We start from the raw sequence: 16,190 nt of genomic DNA on the forward strand, positions 1-16,190 counted from the left end.
ATCGGTCACTTCAGAACAAGAACACTTTCTATCATGGTTTAATAGCAAATGATGGTGGTATATGCCATCATCCTCTACTTGACATTTATCTCAACCACTAGGAAATGGTACTGCCTTGAAGCTGGAATGGAAGGTCAACATGAGGTGTTGGGTCATGGAGAGAAAACACAGGTATTCCTTATTTATCTCATGCCCAACAGCTTCTCTGACTAAATTGGTCAGTGGCCTTCCCCAGGATGGGGAAGGAGTTTAGAAAGTCTTTAATGTAGATTAGAGGCCATTGATTTTAGACTGAGCAGATTTCTAAGCATGCCGTAGATAAACCTAAGGGGTATGATTCTAGGCTAGTGCATGGGCATCTTGAGACTCAGACAATTTTACTAAAATTTAGCATGCACATCCCTCAGCTAAGGATGCTAGTGCTCCAAAATGAAGAAGAGAAGGTACAAACATAGCTTCTTGGTTTGTTGCCGTAATCAGCAAAAAATTGCCACAAGTGGGTTGTGTCCTAAGTCACTAGATGTTTCCATAATCACTACATATTCCTTTCTATTTAAATTCAATCAAGACATTTGTAATAGGGAAAAAAACGGAAGGGGAATGTAATTGATTTTATCCAATTTGCACATGTGTTACAGTTTACATTATTTTAACCTGGTTTTAAATTATTCCATTTTAAATGTTAAATAGTTTAACATGCTTTTAGTCATTTAAAATTACTCATAGTTTAAAGCTGATTTCAACTGATTTTAGTGTATGCCATCCTTAAATTCTCAAATACATAGCAGGATATAAATATTTTAATAAACCAATAAAATAAGTGTAGCTAGCTATGCACTTTACCTCAAGATATATCATTACCAATGTCTGTTGGCAAACATTACACAGATGTATAATTCTGTTGACCTCAAAGGGCTCCACAAATGAAACAGACTTAGAACATGTTCTTGTAACAGAAATCAATGTAGACAGTGCCAAAAATCCAAGCCAAAAATAAATTGGCAACATGTTTGGATATAGAAAGCCTATCCACTATTGTATGCAAAGGAAAAATAACCGCTAGCAAGATAGCATCAGAGCAGTTCCATGATACAAACATACAGCCAAACAGTTTACCAGTTTCTGTTCTGAAGGCAAGCTTCCAGAGGTGTAATGTTCTTTTTACCAAGAACAGTTTTGTCCCCATGTGCTGCTTAACAGACACTATTTTGCTGCTGGTAGTCAAAATCAATGCATTAGGTGCCTGCTTTAACAGTATCAATAACAACTGGATAGGAAAAAATATCTTGATTTGCACCCCAATTCATTTAATTGTCACAACATTGATCAGCTTTAATTTGACCCACATTACTGAGGGAGAGTTTAAGAGCAGGTGCCCCCTAGACATTAAATTTAATATTGAATACACTTGGAAAAAATGTCAGCTGTTGCAGAATCCATACTGAAAGATTTTTCTTTTTTCTCCTTTTCCTGGGAGTAATTAAAAGATGCTTTTCTTGACTAATGATCCCCCGTTTAGAAATGGGAAGTCGATATTCCTCCTGCAGCAGTCAGCTTCAATTTGTCACACTGTTCCAGAAGTTTGAGAAGTGGTTCTCAGGGCTGTTTGGTAATTGCTGGAGCCAATTACAAGCTTTTTAAAGCTGACCTAATCAGTGGTCCACTGACAACAGTCAGAAGCCAGTTGGCCTTGCTTTGCTTGTACTTTCAAAAACTTTTCCCTTCCTTTGCCACTTTACAAACTTTCGGAGCATCTTCCTTTCTATAATCATAGAAGTCAGAAACCACATACAGTATCTAAATGTTTACAAGTTGGACACATGAACTAAAATTCTTCTTGGCGGTTTTATGATACCTGGCTTAAAAAGTTTGGTATGGCTTTCACTTTATTTAGGTGTGGCCTGTTTTCTGTTTTCTAGGATATAAAGATGGGTTTGATATTGCAAGTGCTAAGATCTGTAGAAACATCTAAACGTTCACACTGTCAAAGTTACAAGGGGAAAGTTATTTCCCATAAAGTCACATTGGTGAAAACGAGTCCTGAAAATACCACTTTCTTTAACTACTAGTAACCCATGCCGGCCACATGACCTTGGAGGTGTCTATGGACAACGCCGGCTCTTCGGCTTAGAAATGGAGATGAGACCAACCCCCAGAGTCAGACATGACTGGACTTAACGTCAGGGGAAACCTTTACCTTTTAGCCCTAGGTTCAGGACTGGAAGTTGGTTATGCATGCTAGAAGGAAGAAGAAAGAAATGTCCCCCAGTCTGGCAACCCACACTAAGCATGGACGAATTTTGCTCTGGCATACATAGTGTCCTGCCCTCAGCTAGCCAAGCTGTAAAATTACAGTGGCAAATAAGAGAACGGAGAAGATGACAAAGTTGCAGAGTTGGCAAAGGGGAAAGCTAGAAAGAGGATGTACAGAAAAGTAGCACAGAGAAAAGTTATGGAGAAGGGGAAAACTTGACTCTTCTTTCCTCAAAACATGATCTAGAATGGGGGTTCTCAAACTTTTTAAACAGAGGACCAGTTCAGTGTTGCGGGGCTGGACTATAGATTGAAAAAAAAAACATGAACAAATTCCTGTGCACACTCCATATCTCTTATTTGTATTGCAAAAAAACCCAATGAAATATTTTAAATGAAAACAATTATTTCATTTATTATTTATTTACTATACTTTTACCCCACCCTTCTCACCCCAGAGGGTACTCAGGGTGGCTTGAAATGTGGCAGTATTATAGCCAACATAAACTAACCAGCATTTCAATGGGAAGTATGGGCTTGGTTTTGGCTGATGAGGGAGTCAAGTTAATTAGGATTGTTGTTGTGTGCCTTCAAGTTGTTTCAGACTTAAAATGACCCTAAGTCTAAAGTTTAGGATGGGGGCCAGGTAAATGACTTTGGAGGGCTCCATCTGGCCAGTGGGCCTTAGTTTTGGGACTCCTGATCTAGAATTTCAATGAGCTCTGTTTATTACTTATTATTAGTTTAGAGCAGTGGTTCCCAAACTTATTTAGCCTACTACCCCCTTTCCAGAAAAAATATTACTCAGTGCCTCCTGGAATTTTTTTTTTACATTTTAATAGCAATTAAACAGAAAGATATATGTATTAATGATTCTACCTTTTTCGTAAAATATAGTAAAGAAAGGTGTAAATTAGAAACACTGAAGTTTGAAATTATGGAACTATTTTTTGAATTCAGAATAGAAAGGTAATACAGTTATTCATCGCCCCCAAATGCACCTATGGCCATCACTGCCCCCCTGGATCGCTGCAGCGCCCACCAGGGGGCGGTAGCGCCCACTTTGGGAATCACTGGTTTACAGCATTCATTTATTGCCCATTAACCAAAAAGGCTCTCTGAGCAACTTATAAATTGCTTGTTTGATAACCTTTAATTGAAACAGTGATACCAGTATACCACATTACAGGAATTTCCTTAAAATTGATAATGTTTATAAAGTAACAAAGTATTTTACAGGAAAAAATGCAATTACCTTAAAACTTGGATATAGTTAATTGGAGAGTTCATTCTCTTCACTACAATCTGTCTTTTGTACTTTCCACAATGGCCCACAATTAAGAAAATTAACACTATCACATAAAACTCTACCTGTGGATTATTGTGACTTGTTGCCTCTAAGCTTCAGTTACAAGCCAAGGCCAACAACATGCAGTGCTGGAAACCATCTTACTCTTTCTTGAAAATTTTCATAAATGACAATTATTTCACATTTTAAGAAAATGTAGATGCTTATTCGAATGAAACAGGCTGAACATGAGCATTATATCTTCCTTACATACAGAGAATTGAGAGATTGGTTGGCTTTACTGACACCTTGTGTTTGAAATTCTAACTTGAAGTAACATGTGATGAGTTGTGAGGGTAGCAAGGAAGTATGTAGTAGAAAAAAGGACAAAAGGTGATAAATTTGTTAACTTTTAAAGGCCAGTTTTCTGGAACAGGCATTTGTGATACCAGTTAGCAATATCATTTCATAGGTTAAAAAAACCCTACACTACAAGTTATTATTTATTAAAAGTATTTATTAATTGCTTTTCAGCACACCAAGCTTCTAAAATAATGATCTACAGAGAAAAACAGTGCAACCCACAGAAGACCGATTTGACCGATTAACTACAATGACAGTGGCGCAAAGCCAATGTCAAAGGGCCATAGGGAGATGAAAGTTTTGCTGCATTATATTTCTACTTCTTTATCTACTTCAATACAAGCTTTTAATATATTCTATCAAAATAATTCCAACTATATGCTGATAATCACATAATCTCAGAGTCTAAAAATGTATTTGTGACTTCATTCTCAAATTGAACCCAAGGTGGCACCAGAAATTCATTTAATGGTAATGAACTAACTGAATAAGATACCGTTTATATTATGGTATACTTTTATCCCTAATATGAAAGACACAAAATAGATTCAGATATATCCTTACAGGATATTTTGAAACAAGAGAGTAACAACAAACAATTAAAGGCACACAAAATCAGACAGCTGCAGATTCTAAGAAGTTGTGTGCTGAAAAAACAATTGGATAGACTTTGTAATACATCCACTTTTGAATGAATTTTAATTTTATTTATACCCCACCACCAAACACGGCCCCTAAATTAGCTCACAACATGGATTAAAACAAAATACTGTATGGCTAAAATCTAATCATAACATTAACAAAACGAATAAAGAAAAATTCTTACCAGACCAATGTATACTAAGAAGTGCCCCCAACTGTTTAATGTATCTTACTCCCAAAGAAGTGTGGATAGGACAGAGAGAAGAAAGGCTTTATTATTCCTGGGAGGCTTCAATGAAAACCACTATCTTAATATTTCTCAGTGCTTGATCAGTTAGTATACTTTTGATTGATCACACCAGGGTAGGCTCAACCACAGGTAAGTCTTTGTTTGATCGTCCTGCCAGATCATTGGGTCTCAGCCCATTGCAGCCAAGTCTTGAGGTTCAAGGCCATGTGCCTTTCCATTCCATGCTATTGCATTCTTATTGCAAATATAATGTATTATCCAGGGAGATTAATGCCACTGTATAAGCTAGTATAACAAGTATCCCTCGTTCAAAATTCTTGGAGTCAGAAGTGTTCCATATTTCAGGTATTTGATAATGATGATGGAATACTTGCATATATATAAAGATATCTTGGAGATGGGACCCAAGTCTAAATAAAATTCACTGGTGTTCTATATCATCTTATATACATTCCCTGAAGGGAATTGTTTGCACACTATTTTTAATAATTGTTTTGTACATAACAACCTTTGTGTACATTTAACAAAGTGAAGATGTCACTATTTCAGCCACCCATGTGGATACTTTTGCAGTATTTTGTAATTTAAAATTCTGGATACAGAATGCTTAAACTATATTTTAGTTAACACAGAAGAAATTAAAAGTGTCTTCTTATATATGTCACTGTATGAGAATTAAACATGCCTCTTAGACCCATTGTTTGAAGTGGGAAGTTGTCTTTCTTCTCAGCCATTTCACGGAGAACTGAGACAGCTCTTACCTATATACTCTCTCTCTGCCCTGTTTCAAAACATGTATATCATCCCACTGCACCTGTCCTGAGAAAAATATCTGACCCTCCCCTTCCACTTCTCCCACTGGTAGATGCAGCAATTTCAATGGCAGATGAATAGAAAAGCACATAAAAATGATACATACATCCTTTATTGTTCATGCATTTCATTCCATATTTCTCCCATACTCAATGTAACTATTTCGTTTTGAATAAATGCCTCATTTGTTCTGTTATGATTGGGGAGATTGTAGGGCATTCAGGTGAGGACTAAGTTCAATTTTGAGGTCTCTTATCTAAAGACAGCATTCTTCCTTAAACCTTCTCCTGGTTTTGGAGCAGGAGATGGTGACACCCTTGCTGGTAAGCCTGAAAAATATGTCTTTGCAATCCCAAGGCCAATGTTTGACTGTGTAGAATAGGGCAAAAGGAATCTTTGCCAGAAGAAACTCAAAATAAAGGAAATAATAAAATTTGAATGAAATAGTAAAATTCTGATGTCAGCCACTGAAGTATTCTTGAAGCAAAGCAGATACAAAATCACAAAGATCCTAACAGCCAGTTTCATTTAATGAAAGAGCTCAAGACATTGTTTATGTTCAAGATGTTAAGTATTGTATCAATATCTTATGACAAATCTTCCTAAAGGGCAGCTGCTCCCACTTGTTCATATCTAATAATTAACATACATTTTGAATGGCCTTTGCTGTGTGGTATTAGCCACAGAAATGTGTTAGGTGACAACCAAGAGAGAGCCTTTGCAGTAGCGGCTTCTTGTCTATGGAATAATGACTCTCTGAGGAAATTAACTCGATGTCTCATCAGATACATTTAGACAGCATCTCTCTCTCTCCTGGCAGGTATTCAGGTGTCTGTCCAGGTCTGCCTTAATCTGAAAGGCCAGTACCTGATATTTGATTTCCTTGACTTTTAATATTTAAATTTATTTCCTCTTCTCAACATCCTCATATTTTAGCCTTTTAAAACTATGACCAAAATATGGGATTGTTATCCATCTTGAGTACCCATGGGGAGAAAGGTGGGGATATAAAGTAAATAAAATAAATAAATAGCATTCTGAAAAGGAATCAGAAGGCTCATTGTCAGTAGAGTCTCACTTATCCAACACTCGCTTATCCAACGTTCTGGATTATCCAATGCATTTTTGGAGTCAATGTTTTCAATATATCGTGATATTTTGGTGCTAAATTCATAAATACAGTAATTACTACATAGCATTACTGCGTATTGAACTACTTTTTCTGCCAAATTTGTTGTCTAACATAATGTTTTGGTGCTTCATTTGTAAAATCATAACCTAATTTGATGTTTAATAGGCTTTTCCTTAATCACTCCTCATTATCCAACATATTCGCTTATCCAACATTCTGCCGGCCCGTTTATGTTGGATAAGTGAGACTCTACTATATATATCGCAAGTGTTCCTAGGGCATTTGGGACAGGGACAGCTTTTAAATAATGTTGGCAATATTATCATCTTCAAATGATGTGCGTATCATTGTTTGCAAAGTCTTGGTTAGATACTTTGGATACATATGCTTTTGAATACTTGCATGTACACTAAAGCAGCTTACCTTGTGGAATCTGGAGATGGTTTTACCCGACCCTGGGTGTTTTCCTCCCACACACTGTTTGCTAGTTCATTCCCAATGGCGGACATTACTTTGATGAGTTCTATAGGCCAATCGTCCAAATCAAGAGAACGAACACGTGACAGGTGCGTGCCAAGGTTTCGATGTATCCCTGAGCATTCAATACACATGAGCGCTCCCAGATTTAAGCTAGCCCAATCAGGATCTATTGAAAAAGGAAAAAATAACATCAGAATGAAACTTCTTTAACTGTAGATTGACTAGAGACAATTCTCCGCAGAGTTAACACAGTGATTGAGCAATATATGGTATTGAAAATCCTGCACCCCATTCCCATGTATGACATAATGTTTAGCCTCTTTAAGAAAGTCATAAGAATTAGCACAGGAAACATTAGTTTCTAGCACAAACTCCAATGAAGTATGATATGGAAAGAACACAAGCAATTTAGGTTTCCAATTTAGGTTTCCCTGCTGCCTTCTTCCTTGAACAACGGGAGTGAAAAGACTGATGTTCTTACACAAAGGACGTATGTAATATCTTTAGCTGTCATAGGTTAACTATTATAAAAATAATATGAAGACAAGAAAATAAAATCATTAGACACTTCCGGAAAAAGAGATAATGGGGGAAAAAGAAGCTCAACAGGTCCAAGATAAAAAGGAGAACAAATTGTACAACCTTGACTGTATTTAGACATGTTTCAGATTGGTACTTTTCACTGATGCTCATGGTTTAGAAATATTAGATTAGTAGAAAAGTATTTAGTATTAAAATATACTTTCTCTATCAACTTCACTGAGAGTTAAATCAATTGTTTTAACTGTAATCTGTTGTGGTGTATGCTTTTTAGTTTGTAAAACCCAATTGAAGGAAGTGGTAGAGAGATTGGAAGGGTGAAAATCTCAAGGATTCTTTAAAAAGCGTATGAAAGACCCTCCCTCCATTCCAACTGCTACTGCTCTGGAGAAACTAAGCAGCAGTGTCTACTGGACGTAACCCTTTCCCTTACTACTACTCGCATTTCTTTCTCTGATGCATACTATTTGGACTGTAAACTTTAGGGTAAATTCAGCCTTTGTGGCTAAAGAGTGGGATACAAATACTTAAATAAATGAACAACATTTAGTTTTCAACTAAATAAATAATTAAGGTTTATCAAGGAATTTCAATGTAAAACTTTTGATTTGAGGATCACTCTCCACTTATGAATGACAACCACTATTGATTGTATGGCCAAGTTCCATACAAGATAGCAGGAAAACTGATGTCAGGTAAAAGTATTAAATGTAAGTCACTGAAAGACTCTGATTTTTTTTAATAGTTTGTATTGTTAGAACCTTTCTAATAGAGTAGAAGAACTTCACAGCTGTTTTGGCAAATAAAAAGCAAAAATAATCAGAAATAAAATTTTATTCATAATGAATTGCAATTTCCCTTTTATATCTAGAAGGGCCACTTTCACCTGTCCCTGGCTTCTGTTAGAATGACAAGAAGCAAGTCTTCCTCGTTTCTTCGCCTTCTTTCCTGCATGTACTGATCCCGAGAAAAACGTAGGGCTGGGAGAGTTTCAAAAACAGTACATAGCTCTGTACTGTTCTCTCCTTCTGTCTGACGGTGTTGTGTGTAGAGAATCCACATGGGACTGATTTCACTTGGGGAAGGGACATTGGAATCAATACATTATGCAGTTGCAATTTTTAAATTTAAGAACTTTGGGGAATTGTAAGCTTCTTTCACTAAATTCAGGCAGCAAGTAGAAAATGAACAGAACAGCCTTTATTGGGGCTAACTTAGTCAACTCTCTGTTCTTAGCTCATTAAAAAAAAACTAACACACAACAGGGAAGAATGCAACCAAACTACCTTCCTAATACTGAGTTTTTTCTCATTCTCTGCTATTATCCTGGAAAAAGATGACTTCGAAATTTCTAAAACGAACTATTTTTTCTTACAAGGGTAACAGTAGCATGATAGGTTAAAAAATTAAGTGTGATTTTTAAAAAAAATCTCCTTCCTGAAAACTGCTCCAGGTCAGTACTAACAAAAAGCTGAAATCTTAATCAAAGTGGCTTCATCTGTTAATTAGGATTTAATAGGAATACACCACACAAATCAAATTCCATAATGAGCACTAACCTCTAAAAGGAACATAGAATACAATACCATGAGGGCAAGAACAGGAACAGGTGTTCGTGTAACACTGAAGCAAAGAGACTGTAAGCTTTATGAAGCTCAGGATAATGTTCCTTGTGTAAAAAATGGTTGTACTTACTTTGTACCTCACAGTCCACACAGCGAGAATTGCCTGTGATGTTTCTTATTGACTGAAGGGCCATGGCCTCATTCTGACTTGTCAGTCGGGACTGTATGTATTTAAAGAAACACACATACAAGGAATAAGAGCCCAAAGAAAAAGCAGACACAACGTCACTGTCAGATAGTGAAAAGGAGTTCAGACCTGGGTTGAATGAACATGATCATGGAATTTGATGTCTTTGGTTAGCTTCTCAGAGAGTTGATCCTTTAGCATCTTTAAGTACTGCAATTCAGTGTCTGACAAGCACCGCTCACCATTTGTATCCCTGCTTCTGACAGCTCCAGCTTTTATTGAATCACTCGGGCATACAGAGTACAGGACGTCTGGATTCCAGCTGGGGTTGTCAGAGGTAAAGCAAGTTCAAAATTGAAGCATGCCATTAATGCCGAAACTGATGATAAAATAGCCTGTTCTTGGACCGAGAGGATGCAAAATTAAAGACATTTCTAAACACTATAGCGCTTTTATTTCCCAGCTAATGACAGTTAAGGAAATTTGGCGATACCACGTAATGGTAAACTGAGCATTCGATCATCAAAAGGCCAGTTCTGATCTAATGGCTTACATTGTAAGCCTCTCTCCACATCGGCCTGCCTGTGACCTCAACTTTGACCTGGAGAGATAATCTCCACAGAGAGTGACTTTCAGCCTTCTATGCCAGCTGAGTCCTGAACAAATTCAACTACGAACTTCTTGCTAGGGATTTCAATGAGAGCCACATAATACTTTATGTAAGCTAGATTCCAGATGCACTTTCATCTGGTTTTCTTGTTAATGGATTCCTCGCTTTACTTGCTTCCTTCCTTTAGAAATTTTAAATTGGCGGAAGTGCTCATGTTATTTCATTCTAAGTTAGGATTGTAAAAAACACATTAGCCAGTATGTAAAAGTACTGTTTGTTTATGGTCCCTACCAATTTATTTTAATTCCTTTTGTTCTTTAGGATCGTAAGACCTCTGATTTATTTCCCTGATATATTTAATGTATGCACTTTGTGTGCCTTTGCGACACCTGTCAACCTATGGCAATCCATGGATTTCCTTGGCGTTTTTAAGCAAGAAATATTCAGAGGTGGTTTCCCCAGATTTTTCCTCTAAAATAGTATCTAGCATTTAGTGGTCTGCTATCCAGGTATTAACCAGAACTGACCCTGCTTAGCATCCAAGATCAGATGGAATCTGGTACATTCAGGGTATTTAGGTACCTTTAATGTATTGAGCTTGGTTATAGAAAAGAAAAATAACACTGAGTTTTTAAAGCAAAGGACAAAAGAGTTTGGACATGTATTTATGGATATATGCTCTGTTCATACTGGAAAAACCAAACAATAGATTTGTGAGTAACCTGGCTCATTCCTTTTAACAGGTCAGAATGAGAATTTAGTTGATTAAGGCTATAGAAATATGACAATTCTGAGGAAATTATTGGCTGAAAAATATGTGAGACAAATATTGTCTACTGATAACTAAGAGACACAGAAACAGATAGGAGTTTCACAAAAGCTCTAGCACAGGTAGGACACATATGAACTAAATCCCTAAATAGGCATGTGTTGTAATGGCAAAGCAGTACAACATTGCTTTGATAAAATCCTAGTGTTAAGCATAAAACAGTGCATGTTTTCCACACATATCAAAACACATCTGCTTTTTTTTTTTTAAATGATATTTCTAGGTTTTAAAAAAATAGTTTTTGCCCATTTCCAAGTGTTAAAATGAGTCTGTGATAAATAAATAAAGAAACAATTACTATAATCAATGGAGTAAATCATTAAACCAAATTGGTTATTTCAAATATGGTGTTGGACAGAAAAATGAAATAATTCCTGTAAATGTAAGCAAAACTAGGAAGTCTAAAAATAACACTGAGCTGATCTACACAAAACAGCATTCCAGATCTGATACTGTTTGCCAGGATGTCTCCCCTGAAGCCTTATAGAGGCAGTATGTGCTGACAGCAATTATTCATTTTCGTCGGTCAATGTGGTAAATCTAACCTTATTTTTGCTGCTCTCACACGACTGTAGACTGGCCAGGATCTGGCTCTCTATAGCCTGGACCCAAGCATCTCTTTCTTCATATGTTGTTGCTTCAAAGTGCCAAGTCTGACCAGTGAGGGATACAATGATAAATTCAAAATTTTCTTCTTGTTCTGAAACAGAAATGGGAGATGATAGTGAGAGGGAAGGGAGACAGGCATGTTTACATTTAAAGGGGGAAAATGCAACAATGAGTCCCACATCTCTTTCATGGCTATTTAAAATAAAAAGCAGCCTTATAAGGTTGTAATAGGTGTGGTGGTAGAGAGGGTCTCTTTAACCTATTCCATTTCAGCCATTGGCCCTTGGAAATTTGCCTTCCCCCTCAATTGGTTTCTCATTTGCAAAGGGGAAAGATGCCTCTGTGCATCTGCCTTCAAGTTGCTTGTTGACTTATGGTGACCTCATGAATATATTATTTTTCTCCTGAAAGAGAAAATCTTTGTGTGTGTGTGTGTAGGGTGCATGTGTTTGATTTTTAGCAGACAAGTGACAGAGAGAAACAAGGATTTTTCTATTTCCAGCTTTCCAAAACTGTTTTTCATTTAAAATTTGGAAAGATACATATGAAAATTTCACTGTACCTAATTTGGTCTGACATAAAGCAACCAACAGTAATTACATTTTTCAAATTTAATTTCTGAACATCAGTGTGCATTACCACATACATAATTTTTGAAAATGAATTATGCACTCCCATTTGTCTCTTTCCAGATGAAGTAAGAGATAGGTTTCCCACACCTTTAATGGTTGTATAGAAGAGAAATGTTCAGTAAGGGTTGCTTGCATGAAAAACAAAACCTAACACCTTATTCTATACAACTATTAGTTACAGGAATGCCACCCCTTATTTCACCTGATAACCCTAAATTGTCATCAAGTAAGTATTCTGGACACTCAATCTGTAAATTAATGATGAATTCAGTTCAAAATATTGAAATTCATCCAGTCAATCATTGAAGAAAATAGCAGTCCTGTATTTGATTTATTAAGGTTTGTAGCGCAGCATCATGGCTCACTTGCAACAGTAGGTCTACCAAAATTCACACCCAAAATGTTTCCAAATTAGAAGGGCGGAACTAGAAGAAAAATGCAAGCAGATGGCTTCAATAGTACTAGCAGCAATATAGTGAGGAAAGGTTCATACTACATGGCCCAAAACACAGATATACACGTTGTGGCATCCACACAATTCACAGGACATCGCTCCCATTACAAACATACAGTTACGGCATACAGAGACATAACAATTAGTGACTATCCCAAGAATAATCAGCTAAATCAAAGTAGAAATCACAATTAAGTAACAACATGGTTCTCCTGAGGTTATATTGAGTGGTGCCCCACTCTCTGAATTAAGAAGCTAGGTTTATAATTATGAGATGTTTCCTATACAAATGTAGTAATATTACAAATTCACTGTCTGACTTCACTACTAGATGAAGTTAAGCAATGACTTCTCCTACTACGAAAGAATATATGGTTCTGTTCTTTCCATGGAATAATCTACTTATTATTTTTCTGTATCTACCCAGAAATTATTTGCCAAGATAGGCTGGTCTTTTGCTGCACACTTGCTTGCTATGGGCCTTCCTATCTACCTTTCCTTCTGGTTTAATCTATTCCAAGCATTTGCCAAAGACTTGTTTCAGTACTACAACTGAGCACTGAGATATGGGAAGAAAAGTAGCTCCCAGTCTATGCACAGTCTATCCCTACCATTTTTTTTTGTCTTTCTTTCATTTTAATCAACATGTAAAGGATGAGGGCATGGAAGCCAAAGAGCATTTTCCTTGCCCAATACAGTTTCACCTAGAACAGGGATGAGGCGAGGTGAGATGAAGGGATGACCTTTCTTTTCCTCCTGCCTTCCTAAGAAATGTTCTAATTGAGTATGAGGTTAGAACAACAGAAGCAGGTTAGCCTCTCTGTGCTGGAACCTGATCTGAAGAGCAGGCAAGTTCTAATTTTGCTGTCTGCAGCAGACACTATGGGATACAGTTTTCTATCAGACATCTGGTAGAGAGATTGTTAATTGTTAATGCTATAAGCCCTATTTTAAGATTAGCCTGTAAAGAAATATCCCATCACAGGAATACCATTGGACTTCAGCTGTGCATAGACTTTCTTCTATTTTTCTTCTGACTTAATTCTACTGATATTGAAAATGAGGTGACAATAACAATATTATCATTAGCATCATTTATTCTTGCTATTTACAACTTGCTTCCCCCCAAAACAGGGAGCCTAAGCAGCTTACAAATAAAAATATAGAAAAAACAAAAACAAAATTAACTCTAAGGTGAAATCAAACCATCAACGATGTCTAAAAACTATGTAAAATAAATGTGTTTACTTCTTTTTAGATAACGTTAATGTTTTAATTTCATTTTATGATAAAATTTGGTTTAATTCAACTTACGATAAAATTTACTTTCACCAAATGATAAAAAATTTGGGTGAAAAACAGTGCAGTTAAAAATAGTAGAGGACCCTCTTAAAAGCCCTGTCTTTAAAACACCACCAGTCCTCAAAATCTTGTAAAAATTGCAAAAAAGTATGGGCAACCAATATGACACTCAGAAATAGGATGCATGTGTATAATGATACTTTTTTTAAAAAATTCTTTTCAAGAACATGGAGAAGACTGATCCATGCTAGTTTGTTAACGTTTGGGAGAAGAAACAGGATTTTTTTAAAAGAAAAAAGATGTCAAAAATAAGATTCATGCACATTAGTATTAGAATGCACCTATTCTATGTAACTTATTTATTGAGGCAACACTCTTTTATAATGATATTTCAAATCCAGATTAGTGCCAGTATTGGCATGTACTCCAAGTGCCTTTTTTGGGGGGAAAAGATCAAGTCTATCAAAATATTTCGAAAGGTGGACAGAATGATTATGGAACTGTTCTCCACTGCATTTCAAAACACACCGAATGCCTTTTCCTTTCCCAGGGGAAAGGCTTTGTGGGCAGCTAGAGTCGATAGGTGACTAGTTGACTCTATTACTGTCATTCAGCCCATGTAATTTGAATGTCACAGACCCTCTTGGAAGAAATTTTATGACAAGGTAGAAATTATCTTTAGATGGGCAACAGAGCAGTGAAGGAAACAAGGAATCCAAGCAAAAGATGGGTCTACTTTAGTTGGGACTAAAGTAGTCTAACTGGGGAGTAGGCAGTATAGATATATGGTATGCATATATCCTCATCAGACACAGTCTTCTCTGCATCTTTCCCGTTTCTCTACACTGCCAGAATGGAGTCCCGCAGAGTTCATCACATGATGCAAGACAACTTCGGGCAGGATTCAGTTTCGGCAGCATAGAGAAATGGAGCCCAGAGTGCCTTTGGAGGGGTCAGGTATTATCCGACTCCTAAATAGAGAACACGGGAGGAAGTGTAGAAAGGACCGGGGATGAGAGGCCATCCTGGAAGGCAGGGAAAGATGGGAGGGAACGAAAGAGGATGGCTCCCTTCTCTTTCCCCTATTCCCCCTGCCTTTCTGATAAGGTCCTTAACAGTTCTGACAAGGAAGCTCCATTTTACACAATCATGTTATAAACACTAACTTCCTTTTCATTCACCATCTAGCTGGAGGGTTTTGGGGGCAGCATCTGTAATGAGGATGCTGAAACATGGCTTGAGAAACACAAACATGACCATCATTATGTTATGTTTATTTAAGTGCCTGTTTTATAATCTTATTTAGGTTTGTTTATCCATTGTTTGCCTTGTTACTTGTTTTGGCATTTAATGTTTGCTATTATGTTATTTCTGCTGGAAGCCACCCTGAGTTCCCCTGGGGAGATAGGGAGGGTTATATTATTATTATTATTATTATTATTATTATTATTAATACACTATGTATTACGATTTTTGTTCCTGGGTTATAAATGTCATTTCCTAATTGATTCTATCATAAAAACATGGAAAAGGTTTATTAAACTGCAAAAACTTTGTTTTTATGGTACATCCTGTAGCACATTTTGCTATAGTTTTTCAGTTAATATCTCATTGAATCTCAACCAATTCAACAGTTTGTGGCAGCCACAAAAATGAGGTTTCTGGAATATAACAACTATGTTCAAAGTAAATTCAACACAATTAAACAAAAAATGACACTTTCAAACAAGAAACAGATTTTTTTTCCAAATTTTGTTATATAGTGTTATTATTTATAACCCGCTTTCTCTCTCCACAAAGGAGACTCAAAGGAACTTACATTAAAAGCATTTTCATACAATTTGATATCCAAAAATAATACAAACATTAAAATAAAATTAAACATCAGTGATATTAAAAATTAATGATTAAAATCCTTAAAACCGATTAAAAACATACTCAAAACAAAAACCACTTTCAGTTTCAAGTTACAACAGGCATCTTTAGTAAACAATCTAATAGGACTGTCCCAATTCTGGGCGGAAATGGGCCTCTTCTCTAACTGATCCTACTGTAGCTGTGTATACAATGGGCAAGATAACTAATAGTTGTCTCCAGAATCCCTTACTGACTTCCTTGCTCATGAACCTAAGGAAAAAGCAGAAGTCTGGACCCAGATTTAAAACACACAGTCACTTGTTTGGAACCACAGCTTTCGGAGTGAACACCCATTTCACAGGAAACAAACTGATGCAGCTTAAA

The 16,190-nt window shown here is 36.5% G+C and overlaps 1 protein-coding gene across 7 annotated transcripts in view; it reads right to left on the reverse strand.

Annotated features, from left to right (window-relative positions):
- agap1 (ArfGAP with GTPase domain, ankyrin repeat and PH domain 1) overlaps nucleotides 1-16,190 on the reverse strand; it is a 396,335-nt gene that overhangs the window by 46,183 nt on the left and 333,962 nt on the right. For all 7 annotated transcript variants that reach the window (XM_062959942.1, XM_062959932.1, XM_062959953.1 and 4 more), the window contains 3 exons: nucleotides 11,498-11,652; nucleotides 9,457-9,547; nucleotides 7,165-7,387 (listed from right to left, as the gene is read on the reverse strand). In XM_062959942.1, the coding sequence (XP_062816012.1) occupies nucleotides 7,165-7,387; nucleotides 9,457-9,547; nucleotides 11,498-11,652 (469 nt within the window). The remainder of the gene's footprint in view (nucleotides 1-7,164; nucleotides 7,388-9,456; nucleotides 9,548-11,497; nucleotides 11,653-16,190) is intronic.

This window comes from Anolis carolinensis, chromosome 1 (assembly GCF_035594765.1).
Source record: "Anolis carolinensis isolate JA03-04 chromosome 1, rAnoCar3.1.pri, whole genome shotgun sequence".
Taxonomy (NCBI): Eukaryota; Metazoa; Chordata; class Lepidosauria; order Squamata; family Dactyloidae; genus Anolis; species Anolis carolinensis.